The sequence below is a fragment of the Heliconius melpomene genome, chromosome 18 (genome assembly GCF_056956725.1).
Source record: "Heliconius melpomene rosina isolate 202511_hmr_F chromosome 18, ASM5695672v1, whole genome shotgun sequence".
In the NCBI taxonomy this organism is placed as follows: domain Eukaryota; kingdom Metazoa; phylum Arthropoda; class Insecta; order Lepidoptera; family Nymphalidae; genus Heliconius; species Heliconius melpomene.
In genome coordinates this window covers 11838352-11854585 of record NC_140406.1, presented here as the reverse complement: position 1 = coordinate 11854585, position 16234 = coordinate 11838352, and the positions used below count along the sequence as shown (strand labels likewise).

The 16234-nt window shown below is 34.0% G+C and overlaps 2 protein-coding genes across 2 annotated transcripts; both read right to left on the bottom strand.

Annotated features, from left to right (window-relative positions):
* Positions 1 to 77: 77 nt before the first annotated feature.
* Positions 78 to 7361, bottom strand: LOC146529610 (vitellogenin-like). Its single transcript, XM_085202358.1, has 7 exons — positions 7256 to 7361; positions 4604 to 6833; positions 4239 to 4452; positions 2999 to 3989; positions 1822 to 2703; positions 1256 to 1433; positions 78 to 1175 (listed from the first exon to the last, which is right to left on the bottom strand). The coding sequence occupies exons 1-7, from the start codon at positions 7284 to 7286 to the stop codon at positions 353 to 355; spliced, it is 5349 nt and encodes a 1782-aa protein (XP_085058484.1). The 5' UTR covers positions 7287 to 7361; the 3' UTR covers positions 78 to 352.
* Positions 7362 to 9259: 1898 nt separating this feature from the next.
* On the bottom strand, positions 9260 to 14528 carry LOC146529609 (uncharacterized). Its single transcript, XM_085201835.1, has 5 exons — positions 13449 to 14528; positions 13050 to 13148; positions 12061 to 12179; positions 11467 to 11628; positions 9260 to 10130 (listed from the first exon to the last, which is right to left on the bottom strand). The coding sequence occupies exons 1-5, from the start codon at positions 14389 to 14391 to the stop codon at positions 9900 to 9902; spliced, it is 1554 nt and encodes a 517-aa protein (XP_085057961.1). The 5' UTR covers positions 14392 to 14528; the 3' UTR covers positions 9260 to 9899.
* Positions 14529 to 16234: the final 1706 nt, after the last annotated feature.

The following is a 16234-nucleotide window of genomic DNA, read 5'->3' as shown; positions in this document are numbered from 1 at the left end:
AAAATTATAAATATTTATTGGTATGAAACTAAAACTTATCAAATAAAAATATGCATGGGTAAAACAAAAAACACGTCTAAATTGACAAGCATATAGCATTTTATTCCTTTTTTTGGGTTTTTACATTGCTTTCTATTACTATTCTAATTATATATATATATGTAATAATACTATAAGTAGTGAAAAAAACAAGAAATACATATAATTATAAATATTACTACATTCAATTACATATTTTTATACATATATAATATATTGCCAAATGTTATAAATGCAATATAATAATATAAGATACTTTTCAAAGTCCATTAATAATGCCATGTTGTTAACTTACATCTAGTGTTTGGATGGTTTACGCCTTACAAGACGCTGGTATTCTGTATTGTGCGCTCTGAGAATGTCCGGCTACCTTCGGGTTCTGTCCAAGTCGAATTTGGTCTCGGACTGCACGGAATTCTACATCAAACTTCGATTTGCAAACGACTTCAGCGGACTGAATCTTGTAATCTACGCCGCTGCAGTGAGATTGACAAGATGGTAAGGGCGCTGTAGATATACAAATGTCTCCCTGGTTCTCATAATACTGGACTTGTGACCTTAATTCACATGGTTTCTTCTCTTTAAGATAGTTCCTCGCTCTGTATATTATTTGAGAACCCCATTCCTCTTCAGACGATAATTGCATTTGAGTTTTCCAGTCTTCATCTGATCGCAAGATTGTTGTATATCTTCTCTGCGGCTGATATGCCATCCTTTTAGCGTTTTCTTGCCTTTCTTTCTCTTGGGGCTCACTATTTTCAGCAATAAGGACATAGGAAGCTCCATAGTATTCAGGATTATCAACTAAGCCATTTGGAGTTAAATAATCATCACGAGCTTCTCCGCTCATGTAGCCACAGATTCCTCTTGCATTTTTGCGTTTTTCATTTGCAAGAACAACTGATCTCATTCCGTCGTACATTATTCTAAGTCGAGTATCACGAATTTTCAACATTAAAGCGCCATTTCCCTCAGTATGATATTCAAGTATAGGAGCTTCTTCCTCGTCATCCCAGTAGGTGGTCAGATCACCTTCGGAAACTTTTTTAGCTTTCGTATTTACTTTTACTACTTGATTCTTTTGACCTGCAGGTGCTGGGGTCAATTCAATTTCTACGTCTGTACCAGTGTGAGACCTGTTAAGTAATATTAATTGTATAAATATTTGTACATGATGAAATAATAATTTTAGAAAGTAATTTAACAATAATAATACCTGTATGAAATATACATCTCTTGTTCTTTTTCATTTGGCCGTCTGGCGAGAACAGCCAATGTATCTGAATTAGAAGCCCTATCGTCGAGTAACGCCACGTGCCAAGATCTAGTCAACTTATAGTTATAACTGCGACCACTGAAGGATTTTGTCATGTCATGGTCAACACTGCAGTAAGCTGTTAGGGAAAATTATTTTAAACCTAAGTTTACTTAAATAAATAATTATTTTATAATTTTATTAAATTTATTTTTTAAGCTTCATAATAGGCAAAGGGAACATAGGGGCCTAGGGTTACGATATTTTGTTCCCATTGAGATACTTCCGATCCCCACTTTCAGTCGAATTGTGTTTAGTGGAGCGAAGAAATGAAAATATCAAATATTTCATTTCTTCGAGTAGGAATCGAACCCACAACCAGCCGCATTTACACGCATGTAGTCCCGCGGCACGACTGGCCTCAATATACAAAAAGAATGAAATATTTAAAATATTTGTAATATGCAGTATTAATAGGTTTCAAATTATTCTATATAGAATAAATATTCTTTGTTAATAACACTCACGTTGATATTGATGGCTGCTGTAATAGTTCAATACTCGTTCAAGTGTACTTATTGGCCAGTACGTGGCTAAAGCTATAGCCGCGACTTCAGGAATACGGACATTTCTCCAGCGCATTTCACCAGAAGGGGATTTCAATCCGATGTTTAATGTATGACTTAAGTAAGAGGCATCTAGATTTATATCGATTTTTCCTGCAGGATTTGCCTTTTGGTCATTACTCTCCAACTGCCATATTCCTAGACTTTGAGCTATTTGATATAATTGATGTACATGGTTCTTTACTGTTGGGTTTACATCTTTGTAATTAACAATAAATTTGAAACTATCAGGAGCGTGTGCCTTAATAATTGCTTTGTGACAAGCTTTTTGGTAATTATTACCATTTTCTGTTTCTTGGGCGCATTGCTTTCCTAACGGACTTTTCTGAAGTTCATCAACAGATTTGGGTGTTTTTTGTGCGTTACCTTGAATGTGAACATTTTCTTTCTGATTATAACGTATGTCTGCCTCGAAATCCATTTTTAAGTCTTGTTGAATTGCTTCTTTGTAATCCATAGGGCTAGAAGATTCTGGCTTTGTTACTCTTCCAACAGAGTTGATTTGATGTGAACCTTGTGCTGAATTTTTGCTAGCGAAAAATGCATATTGAGCTTTACGATCTACTTGACTGTGACCAACAGCTACTGTTACAGCATATTCTAATTTTTCAGGTGCATTAAATTGGACGCTCACATCTAAGACTTTGCTTCTTGCTGCCTTAATACCAGCAGTGACTCGCTTTACTAACTCTTGGCGTCTCGCTGGACTGTTAGGGGCTGTATCGCTCATGTCTGATGCAATTAGGGGCATTTCTCCTTCATTCTTTTGATTGTATAAGCTATCTGTGAGATTGTAAAGAAGGTATAAATGTTTAATAAAAATACATTTTTCGGTATAAGAAACATAAGAAATCAAAATCAAAAATGCTGAATCCCGCATACAACAGGGTAGGACACTCCGTTCCCCACTTTCCACCGAATTCTGGAGGCATTGCGTGTTGAGTGACGGAACACAACGCAACGCAAAAATAAAAACGTAAGTAAATATTTCATTTCCTCGAGTGGGCATCGAATCCACAACCACCGCGCCACGACGGTCTCTATAAAAAACATAAACAAGAAAATAATATTGTATTACCGTATACTGTGGTGATGGTTATTTCCTTATTTTTGTATTGTTTTCCAAGATATCTTAAGTTAAAGTGCGTTTGCGCTGTATCCTTTTGGTTGAAAGCAGAAATAATACTTGAAGGCAAATCATTGTGTTGTATGAAACTTCCTAAGTTTCTGTAATCCTTGGAATAAGAATATCCTTGTAGTTGCAATGGCAGTCCGATCTGTTGACCAAACTTATAGTCGGTTGAAAATACTTTATTGGGCCTCGTGATAACCTTTGTGCTCGGATCTTGAGAGAAAGCAAGTAAAGTGTCCTTCTTTTGATTGCTGCTATATGGCCAAACGCTGTAATGAACTAAAGTAGAGTCTTGTTCTGATTCTTTTGGAGCTACTCTTAATTTAATCTCCTTATGTTTTGCATCAACATTTATTCTTAGAGGAATATGTAATTGGAATTTGCCGACAAGACCGACAGCTGGATATTGGTTTGATAGCGTATCCAGATAGCCAACACTTCCATCCCGGTTAGAAGCATAAGTAAATGCAAGTTCACTTTCAAGGGCTACGTCAGTTTCATAATTTTCCCTATTTTTGAAATCAATGTTACCTTTTGAACGGGCTTGCAAATGAACTACTGTCGGTTCTTTGTATTTGTATATAAAAGGCATACCAGAAGCAATAGGGAACATCACTGAAACTTGATTTCTGTTAACTACTTTTGTGTAGTGCCTGTTAACGCCTTTAATAAGATCTGAAAGATACTCGCCGAATTTAACGCCAAAAGCTTTAATATCCTGTCCATTGAAAGCAAAAAATCTCTGTTGATTCATAAAGTCCATATAGAAGGAGGCTTCCAAAGGTTCTTCTTCATCATGTTTGATATTCAAAATTTGTGAAATTTTTCTAGCAGAATATTTATGGCTTAGATCTTCATAGCTGTGTTCCTTCTCGTCAAATATTTGATCAAAGAAGTAATCAACAACCTTTTGTGTATTCGATGTTGTCAACCAAAGCTATAAATAAAAAATATTTAATTACTATTGTATATACTAAAATATAAATAGTATAATAATAAAAACAACGTTTTTATAAATATGTTTTTACATTTATTTGATACTTTTATATTTAGGTAACTGAGTCATTTAAATTAAAGTATTTTTCATTATCATTTTGTGATAGTAATCATTTTCCATAGTAAATTAATAATTTATTAAAAAAATAATAAAATAATATATAATAAAATAATATATTACTACATTTACCATTGCTTGGTCGTCCCAGCCAGAAGCCCTGTTTTTCCATGAATATTTTAAGGACTTGGGGAAAAAGCTGTCTTTACTTCCTATTGTCGATAGAATAGATACTATGCCGTAATGATTTTCCCTATCAAAGAACTCCATTTTGCTCTTTCTAGAATATTGTAGGCCAAAATCTTCCTTCGTAAGCATATCTTTTACCGATTGAGCAGCCCTTGCACTAAAATTAAGTTTAATATTGAAATGTTTATTTTTATGTCGCAGTCATGTCTAAGAATAAATTTCTTCGATATAATATCTCATATAAAATAAAAATATATTTATATAAAAATAAATATATTATATATATTTTAACTAATTAATTAACTTACGTTTCATGGAAGCGAGGATGTTTAAGTTGAGCAGCTGTTTCGATAACTGACTTAAGAGCTGATCGCACATTTTTGTTTGGATCTTCTTTGGTCATTTGTGCCATAGCTTGCATCATAGCACCAGTAGGACGACTCATGAAAATATTATGAATAGCGGCGACTCTTACTTCATATGGTTCAGCTGTATTTTTCAAGATGCTATATAATACAGCACGAACACGCCTATCTCTCTGGTAAGCCAAGACATTGAGACTTTGGACTATTCTCATTCTGAGGTAAGTTGAAACTGGAATTTTCCCTTCAAGATATGGCGCAAATACATCTAAAACAGAACTATGACCCAGATTACCTATGGCCCTCATATACACTTGTGCCTTATGAGTGTTACCTTGTTCGACTGCGAGTTTGAACTCTGCATTTAATCGGGGCAAAATTTCTTGATCTACGAAGTGATCATGTTTTTTAGATAGACGGCCATACATGTGAGTAGGATAGTAACGATGGGAAGTTTCATTGTTTACTTGACCCATGTTTATGTGCTTAGTGGCGGCAATTAAAGCACTGCTATTAAGATACATTTGGCTGCTCACCTCTGGACTCATTGCCAGTTCAAAAAATTGTATCATACATTCTTTCGTTGGGTATCGTAAAGTTTTGGCTAGAGAAGCCACAACTTCTGCTGCTTCCTCTCCTTCTAATTTCTTGGTTTGAATCCATGATTTTATTTGTTGGAATGCCGGGAAGGTACCAGCTTGAGCTACAGCATCTCGATATATCATCCACATATCAGATTTTACATTGTCGCTACTCGATTTTGCAATTTCAATGCTACGACTGGTTTGACTTAGTTGTCCATAGCTCATGGAAGCTATAACTCGGACCAATATGTTAAATTTGGACAAGAAGTCTGCTTTCGGCATGTTGTTTGGATTTTGAAGTTGTTGTGCAATTTCCTGCACAAGTTTTTGGGCGTTCATAGGATTTTGCTTTTTATCGCTGTGAGGTTGAGGGTCCATATACAATGCAGCATATGCGGGTTCATTATTTTTAGGTATATCATCGTTTACATAAGCCGAAGCTGAATCACTGGAACTTGATGAACTGTCCTCTTGACTTCTCTTCTTGATAATTACTTTATTGATTGCTACAACTGACTTTGGGCGTGTTGATCGCCGTTCACGGTTATATTGTTGAATGTTTATATTTTTTTCTACTGATTCTGAAGAAGACGATGAAGATGATCTATCTTCATCAATAGTTACTTGCTTTGGTGTCAAGGAATACAAAAGATTTTGAATTTCACGGGAACCTTCAGGCAGTGACCATTCAGGCTCAGTATCTTGAGTTTGTGATACTAGGCGGAAACTAACTTTACTATGTACTTCGGCTTTTTGATTACCATATAAGTGAGGATGTACATTAACTGTACTAGTAGATTCCGATTTATAAATTGGACCATTCTTACCAACGAGTATTCTTGATACCATAGCCCTTTGAATAAAAGGTTCTTTCTCTAATTTATTAGCAGTTCCACTCCACTCAGCACCTTGTGGTACACCAAAATGATAGTCAACTCTATGGTGGCAATGACCGTAATTCTTACTCTTTGTGACTTCCATGGGATCTTCTTCAGAGGCAAAGTTTGGAAGTTCTCGTCTCCATTCAGCAGCAGCAGGTGACACCGAGTACAAAGTTTCACAATCACCAGTGACATCAGTTTCCATTTTTCTAAATAATCCTTGCTGACTTTCCTTGTCATATGTGTCATGTGAGCTCTTTACATTGCGTTTAGTAGATAAATCCACTTGCAGTGCTCCAATAAGACCCTTAAGTAAATTTTCTTGTGCTAGTGTTACAGATGGAGGCAAATTCAAGGAAAGTACTCTGCCATTATCATAGTTAATTTCGAATGGAACATCTAATTTTGCGACAGGTTGGTATTTTAGGTCATCCGGCAATGGTTCATTACGTTGAAGCTCTTGATGAATTTGAGCATTTTGCGGATTTTCCAGTTTAGCTTGAAGATGTCCTGGAGCTTTACTGCGGACCGTACAACGTGCTCTAAAGGAATTGCCGGTACTAGCGCCCTCCGGAAGATAGGCCAAGTTGTGGCTTTCCACTTCATAGCGATACAACTTTCCGACTTGCCATGGCCATTGAGATTTTTCTGGTTGAGGTTGTTCTCCTGTAGGGCGTTTGCTACCACTGAGGCGGCCCGAAGACACGGCCACTGTATGAAAAAGAAAGTAAAGTTTTTTTTTTACTTTTATTCCTAAACTTTTATAAGTATTAACGAAAATCAAATCGGTCTTTAACAAAATTTCCGTATGTTTTATTTTATTTTTATTATAAGAATAAACTAAGATTTATAGATATAATGTAATGAATACAGAGCAAAACGTAAAAAATATTACAAGAAAATATGAATCAATATCTCAAAGGGACCGTAGCCCTGAATATTTGATAAATATAAATTCAGCTTGATATATCAACGCAATGTTGAGATAAGAGGTCTTGACAGACGAGCAATGAAGTGATTCTTTACGGGTTCCGTATTTTTTCTTTTGAGGTACGAAACACTTAAAAAAACTCTTAAAATACTCTTAAAGCACAAAAAAACTAAATAATACATAAAATATGGTAAAAACTTACCAATAACGGCCGCTAGGACCAGGATCTTCATGCTTACAGCCTATCCAATCCGGTTCACCACTATCGGAGAAGATCACTTCTGGTTACTTCCACAGATAACAGCCCTTATATACTTTATTTACGCACGTGTAATATTTGACCCTATACTGCGATAGTTACATTGTAAGCTTCGATAAAGATGACCTTAGCTTTGACGCTGTAAGATCATGTTTTTCAGAGGTCATGCTTAGGTAGAATATTGATATATTCCTGTTTCTGGTGTTAGCTATACATTTATTATGTCATCTTTCATTTGAAGATATTGCATTTTAATTCTCGGAACCTCATATCCTTTTTGGTGAGCAACGCCACATAATATTTTTGTTTATTAACAGTTAACAAAGTGTTTATCATGTAGAGGAATAATTAATTTGAAGACAAAATAGTTGTTTAAAGTCGTATTTGAACCTATAGCTATTTCTAACTCCATTATTAATGCTAATTATGTCAAAAGTTATATTTTGAAAAACAATATCATTTTTCTTACTGCATATAACAGCATAATCCGAGGGAACCTATTGCTAGGACACTGTCTACTTTCGGGTCAATTTTCAGGACATTGCATGTTGAGTAGCGGAACTTAATTCCGCGCTTTACTCGCCAACCGACCGAGTGAAAGAAAACAATTCATTCCCCCTAGTACACTGCGCTAGGACAGCCTTTATACAGAATGTGAAATAAAAAAAAACACAAAAAAGTTTCTAAAAATGTATTTAAAATAATGAGCAATTTTCGACAGCAGCTGTCTTAAGCTTACCTTAACTTAAAATAAAAAAAAAAACTTAATTAATAAAAAAGAGATCTTAAATGGAAATGATCTTACAAAATAAACTAACAAAGGAGATTCTTTGGAAAGCATCCAACTTTTGTACATTACCGACGTTAATATTAAACGTCGCGCCGTAGCAACTTCTACTTAAGACTAACACTTTGCTAGAATCATTAAAAACAAGATAAGTTATAAAAACATCATATTTTCAGAATAACAACATACAAATTACATATTGAAGACTTGTTTTTTCATTATTTTTTCATCTTCTTGCCATTTTTAATCTTATTATGTTACGTTTCAACTTTAATGTCAAAGCGTTCTAATAAATAAGAGTTATCGAATTACACTTATATTTGAAAGTATTTTAAAAAATTGTATTTTTTTTATATAATTTGGCACAAGGCTTAGCAAAAATATATGACTTACGTACTTAATGCAATAAATTACGAATTATAAAATAGAAACTAAAAATAACTATTAAAATTGAGCAATACTGCGAAGTTCCTTAACATACTATTAATAATTGAGCAAAAATAGGTGTAGGAAGAACGTTCACTTAACGCTTGTAAAGTGAAAAATATATCTACAGTGACTGAAAGTAAGTAAAGTTTTTTTAAAGATTGCTTAAGAACTAGTGTGTATGGGTTTATAACTCATTTTTCATTCATTCGCTTAAACCATACAATCACTCATTCATAGTTCACAGATAAACACAATCTAGATCACATCACTTGGTCAGCACTAACCCCCGAATAGTCTTGTGCCCAGTCCAAAAAGTTTAATAACATAAAATTTACCCTAAAAAATAGAAAAAAAGATATTTACACCAACAAATCTGTTAAAGTCCAGGGCCTCCGTGGAAAATATCTCTATATATGCCCTCGAGGGGACGTGTTTCCACTAAATTAGAGTTATTAAATGAAAACATTGTTTTTCGTCATTATCATCTTAACTTACTTTCAACACCGATCATTTCTAATAGTTTAAAACTATAAAATTAAAATTAAGAAGTGTCTTTTAAAACGTGTTTGACACAAAAATAAAAAATCCTTAGTACTTAAACTAGTTTACAAATAATTGTGTTTCAATAGCAAATACTAGTAATAAATTTGTGTTAATATAAATACCTCCTATGTCTTGAGTATTTATTATATTTTATATTCAACATGGTTTTGATGGGAACATCCTTGCGTGGACTTTAAGAGGTAACATAAAAAAAAATCATTCCCGTTCACGTAGGTTTAAAAAAAATCATTTCGAGACATCCTCTCTTAGTGCTTGTCTGCACTCCCTCATCTCCCTCTTCATGTCATATTTCAAGTTTCTTAGTCCAGCAGTTTCGCCTGTACGTTGTTTGTCTGTCACTTAATAACGAAATAGTTATATATATATATAGATTTAAAATTTGTTACTAGCATTTGCCTCTTGATTTTAAAATTATAGTCTAAGTCATTGTTCCCGTAACCTAAACATCAGAGACATGTCAAACATATCTCTACTAAAAAAATATTTGAGCACTAACCCAGTCTTTAATTGAGCTTGACTTTATTTACATTATAAAATATGAAATAAAGAATATGTAAGTAAAATTAATAGAAAATAAGAAAATATCTTTGGTTTTCGTCAATAACGAAACTTTCTTTTCCAAATTACTCTTTCATTTTTCATTCAAATCTTAAACTTTGGTCGACAAGTTTCTTGCTATAGATGACATTTTTACATTTCGAGCCCTTAACACGAAAACGATTTAACAATCGTATATTTGGTCATTTTTCTTCACAAAATTTAAGTTAGTCCGTTTTTATTTTAAGATAGCAATAATAATAAGAAAAATTACAACTTTTGTAATCTAGGTACAGTCAGTTTATCTCTAATACATCTCAAAGTGGCTAGCTTGGCTGGTGAACTAGGCACCAGTTGCTCAGTGCGTCTTATCGGTCGTGACGGAGGTATACAGGTTCGAGGAACTTGCGTTATATGGGGGTGTGATTTTACGTGCTTCCGTAGAGAGGATGGGTCAGTGTAGCGTTTGCCGCAACCTGCCGCTCCACAGGCGTAGGGCCTCTGCAATAGAAAAGTACATTCAGAAATGTATAATTATGAACATTCAATAAATAATAATTATGTATATCTTGGTTACAGTTCGGGGATCTTTTCGGAGAAACTGAAGGTTTTGTCTGTGCAATTATGGACGAAGTTATCAAGACACGGAACTACCAGAGACATATTATGAAAGATGGCACTATCGACATCTGCCGGGCGTGTCATCGACCTGGGGAGTCCCTCAGACATATTGTCTCTGGTTGTTCTCATCTTGCTAATGGTGAGTATTTGCATAGACACAATTAAGTAGCCAAGATAATACACCAGCAACTTGCTCTTCAATATGGCCTTGTAGAATTGGAGGTGCCTTACTACAGGTACAATCCCATGTCTTTTCTTGAAAATAGCTGTGCTTTGCTCTACTGGGATCGGTCTATTATTACTGACAGGTATATTGTTGCCAATAGAACTGATATAGTACTAGTAGACCGAGTGGCGCGCCGCGCAGTGATTGTTGACGTTACTATCCCACATGATGAAAATCTCGTGAAGGCCGAAGAAGAAAAACAATCTAAATATTTGGACCTAGCCCATGAGATTACCGCCATGTGGGATGTCAATGCGACTATCATTGTGCCGATAGTGGTTTCGGTTAACGGTTTAATAGCGAAAAGCCTCGACCAACACCTTAAGAGGCTATCGCTTAGCTGTTGGATCAAGAACCGGATACAGAAGGCAGTATTACTTGAGACGGCACGTATTGTGCGGCGGTTCCTCTCTCTGGAGCCCTAACCACCGATGTCTTGGACCCTTGTCCCGCCCTCGGAAGAGTGGTTTTTTTATATTTTTAAATGTATCTTTTTTTTATAATAATTTATATTTAAAAATGTAAAATTGATTCGCTAATTTAATTAAAGTATTGCTATATATGTATATTATTATTTTAATATTGCACGAAAAAACATCTTTTGTGTATACCTATTAAAAACTAGCGGCCCGCTCGCGGTTTCACCCGCGTGAACTATGTTATTATTAATTTCTGTCTCCATGACTACGTCCTAGTGACGTCTATGCAAAATTTGAGACTAGCATTTGTAGTAACGAAGTTTCATACAAACTTTCGACCCCAAAAACAACCCCTTAGAGATCGAATATTGCCAATTCCCGTCTTAGCGAGCACCTACGTCCTATAAGTAACTCCTATGCAAAATTGGAGATTCGTAGCACTTGTAGTTTCTGAGATTTCGTGATGAGTGAGTGACCTTTCGATTTAACATTTACATAGATTTATAAAAGAAAATTATGGATAAAGAAAATAGATAAAAATGAATTATAAATCTATTTTATAATAACGTACCGCATTAAAATGAGTTCGTTGATGTTTCGCCCGATCTGATGAATTAGAGAAGGCTTTCCTGCAATGCGGCGCGGGACACGCGTACGGACGCTCTCCTGTGTGAGATCTGACGTGAATTTTAAGATTTTCTAGGCGAGAAAACGCCTTACCGCAGCCTGGATGCTGTAAAAAGAAAATAATAAAGTTAGAAATAAGAAAAAGCTAGAAAAAGAAAACTTAAAAAGATAATAATTGAATTAATGAATGTTACGTTGTCGGGCTCGCTCATAATTCAATTTCATGGACTTTACGAATGTAAAACAGAAATTCTCATTATTGCATCATGCTAACCAAGCAATATTTTTTAGGTTTTCTTTTAGATGTGATAAGTATATTCTTTTATTATTTTGTTAGAAGTAGCGAAACAAACCGGTATAGAGGCAAAGCGCGGCGTTTAGTTCCGCCACTCAACACGCAATGACTCTAGAATTCGGCGGAAATGTGGGGGGCGGAGTGTCTTAACACTGAGCTCTCTCTGCCTACCGTGCTACACGTGAAATACAGCGTGAAGCTGAAAAAACAATAAAACAATACCATTAATGTAATAATACTAACATGACATCTATTAGGCTTGTGTCCGGAATGTACGCGCATGTGTATGAGAAGCTTGTAACGCGCGTTGAACGGTCGTCGTGCGCGCGCGCAGTCCCGCCATAAGCAACTGAATTCGTCACCTGAAACAAATTATAATATAAGTTAATTTTTTATATAAATTAATATTAACATTGTCTATGTAACATTAAATAAATGTTTAACGAATTTCTAAACAGTACTATTACTTTATTTATTCCATTTTTCCGATAGTTGGTGAAAATTACTTTAAATTACGGCAACATGTTATGTCGCTAATTCAGTAAACATAGGAGTATACGGTATACATACGCAATACGGTAAACATAGGAGATTTGCTAATATAAAAAAACTACAATTTCGTGAATTTAGTCGAAATTTAGTTTAGATTTGAATTAGACTTTTATTATATGGGTTAAAGACTGATTCATCATTTTTAAAAACTGCATCCATAACCAAATGATTCATAGTAACCAGAATAATAACTTGTGTGTAACACATGACTTTGCTAGCCAGTGCAGAGACAATTGAATTATTTGTCAATATCCCTAAATAGAGTTATTAGCAAAATACAGTTTCCCTATGTATCCCGCATTTAGGAGGGCATGGGGAACTTAGTGTTAAGATTACAAGAGTTAAGATTGCGTGTTGAGTGGCGGAATTTAATGCCATGCTTTACTTTGCTACCAGAGCGAAGAAATGAAAATATTAAATATTTAATTACCCCGAGAGATAATCGAAGTCACAACCTTCGTGTCTACAGTCACACGTTTGTGCCACTCCGTGAGTGCTTCACAGTTTCATATAAAATAGTCTAGAATTTTGCTTATTTTCTACTAAAATGATTATTAACTAAAAATCATTATTTTCTTGTGAAAATACAAGAAAATTAAGGAAAAGAGAGTTGTATTATTAAGAAACTTGTTCTAAGCACTACGTTGAAAGCCTAAAATATAAACATTTTTATCGTCTACCTTTATAAGTGTTGACGTGCGCCCTCTCGATATGCTCCACCAGCGAGTTCTGATTTGGATATCTTTCGAAGCATTGCTCCCATAGGCACACCCTTTCACCTAAAATATAAACAAATGTGATTTATAAGTTACTTCACTTTGACGTTTCAAAGATAAAATCGCTACGGTGTTTTTAAACAGGCGAATGACCAGTAACAGGCACACAGAAATGTTAATTAAAGAGTTGACTATCATTAAATATTAATTTTCAGTTTTTTATCCAGCTTCACGCTGTATCCCGCACACATAGCAGTTACGCAGAGAAAACTTGGGAACATCTGGTACACTTGGTTAAGTTAAGAAAATAGAAAAATAAAAGATAAAAAGAAAAAGAGCGAACTTAAGAAATTTAAAATATACCTTGCGTTTTTTCTTTATCAGATCGTTTTTCATTTTGTCCGTGTTTATCATCAGCTTTTGCAGCTTCATCTTTCTCAAATATTAATCCGAATTCATCTAAATTTATAAAAAGCTCATCTTCATCGAAGTTTTCAGAATTTTCATCGTAGTAACCTGCACTTTGCACATCACTTTCTATGGAATCGGATACCGATGCTTTTCTACAAGACCTATCAAAATTGAATTCCGTACAGCTAGTCGGCGTGTCTGGTAGACTATATTTCTTTTCATTGTCCAAATTGTACAATATATTATTTGGATAGCTAAAATGGTCTAAACTACTTACAACTGGCGTATTCGGTGTTTGAACTAGATTAGTATTGTATACATTCTCTTGTATATTAAAGTCGTCCGTGTTAAAATTACAATATCGTTTAGAAAACGCCGTTTCTATCGACGGCAATAAATTTTCATTAGAGACAGTTTTTAAATAGTCTTCGTTAAATGCATCCGGTGTCAAACGGCATGATTCACTATCTTCTCTACAAAGTTCGTCGATCAGAGATTCGTCATCTATATAATCATGGTTTGTTTCAAAATTAGAATTCTTCTTATTACTGTCATCGTATGAGTCGGATTTGAAGCTGTTATCGTCGAATTCTATGCTATCTAAGTCTAGCAGAACTTCTTTTATGTTCTGATCGTTTATGTTGCTATCTATAACTTCATCTATAATTTCAAAATCAGTTTTATTATTTTCAGTATTATTAAAATTATCTAACACTTCAAAATCGAAACTTTCCTCGACACCAAATTTAAAATTATCGTTCTTTGGTTTAGTTTTTCCATTCTCTAATTCTAAATTGAATTGTGACATGTAATAAGCGTGTAAGTCTGTAACATTTTCTGTTCTGTCTTGAAACAGTTCGTCGTCGTCGTAAGCCATGAGGTCATAATCTGCCATGATTATAAGTTCATTCGCCTAAAGTTCACTAATCCCGATACAGAGGTGAATAAATTGACATGTGGTATATATGTCCGCATATGGTTTGCTATTATTGTAAAAATAAACTTTCTCCGAGCAACGTCTCGCGTGGCCTGTACATCTGCGAATTATAAATTTAATTACTATTGTTATTACACATTTTGCAACACGTGTTGGTTTCATCACCTTACATATAGCAAAGGATATGCCCTATCTACATAATCTATAATTTTTGTTTTTCTACGTTTCACTAACTTCATCCTAATGATAATAGATAAATTTAATAACCCAAATTGTAAATTTAGTATTTCATGTTATTTACTTAATCGTATTTATATACAACATTTTAGAAATATAATATTAAATTAAATATAATATTAAAGTTTTACGATTTAAAAATAATAGAAAATTTCAATTTAAGTAAAAAAATAGAGAAAAATTTATTAAATAATTAATTAACTATGAAAGTACTTACCGGTTTGAAAATTATTCTTAATCACAAATTTTAAAAAATCACAAAATGGCGCGCTGTCAAGTTGACACTCGTATATATTATCTGTGCACTCGCGAACACGTCCACACTGATTGGGATATCAATCGGGAATAACAGGAGCTGTTGGGATAGCGAAAAAAAATCTACTCGAAACTACACATGTGCTTTAAGCCACCATCTTATTAAAACATTCCACCATAGCTTATAACCTCTTTTTAGTAGGAAATAAAGCACAAATTTGCTTAGTTAAAAATTTGACAGATACAAATAGATTTTGTCATAATCTTTACTGTCTTTTGGCGCCGTAATATAGTCTTAGAGTTTGGTTAATCCATTTTTCACTTAATTGGCTGTTAATATTTTTTTGCGTATTTCACGCTTTTGTTTTAGTGTTTTCGGGAATGGCTCATTTTAAAAGCATTAGTGACATTCAAATATTTGAAAATTTCTTTTAATTTTATCATAGAAAACAATACTAATAACACGACCCCGTTCCATTCCCATTCGAGGAAATCGAAATACTTATATATAATTTTAATTTCTTCGCCAATGTGAAAATGAGGAACAAAGTGTATTAAATGCTAAGTGCAGGATAAGGTGCGGTAGCATGAGCTAAAAAAAAAACACTATATGTGAATTATTATGTATTTTTTGTCTTTCAGATTTCGTTATTAATAAGATACTTTTAGATTTTCTATATATATATTTACCCAACATTAGCTTTTACATGCAATTTAAATAACTAAGAGCTATGTATGACACATGACACATTCGACAGGTACAGATATATTACGTGTTTTTACATGGAATGATTATATTTAGATGGAAATGATGGCTGTGATGATAATGATAATATATATCCTTCATTAATGAATGGACTATCCGAAACCAAAATATTTTTTCATGATCTTATATAAGATTATTGCGTTCAAACCAACTTCTCATTTTTATAATATTAGATTTTGTAATATCCTATTTGAAGAAGCAGGTATTTTGTTTATTGACGGAGGAATATATCGTATTATGCCGAGAAAGCATTGATTATACACAGTGAGACACTAGGTTCTGCTATCGATTAGTCTTTTAATAGGCAAGTATGATGTTAGGTTCAAATATTAAGTATTTATATTGCGTAGGTAACAAAAGGTTTTTCTTCTTCCTCTCTGCATTTTTGTTTTATTCATATACTAGCGACCCTATTGCGGCTTCGCCCGCTTTTGCTACTGGATTATTCATATAATGTATGTTTACAAAGCACTTAAGATAATGTGAAAATTAATTAAACCTAATGCAACCCGCATTTTCGTAGTTTGAATAAGGATTTTCCAA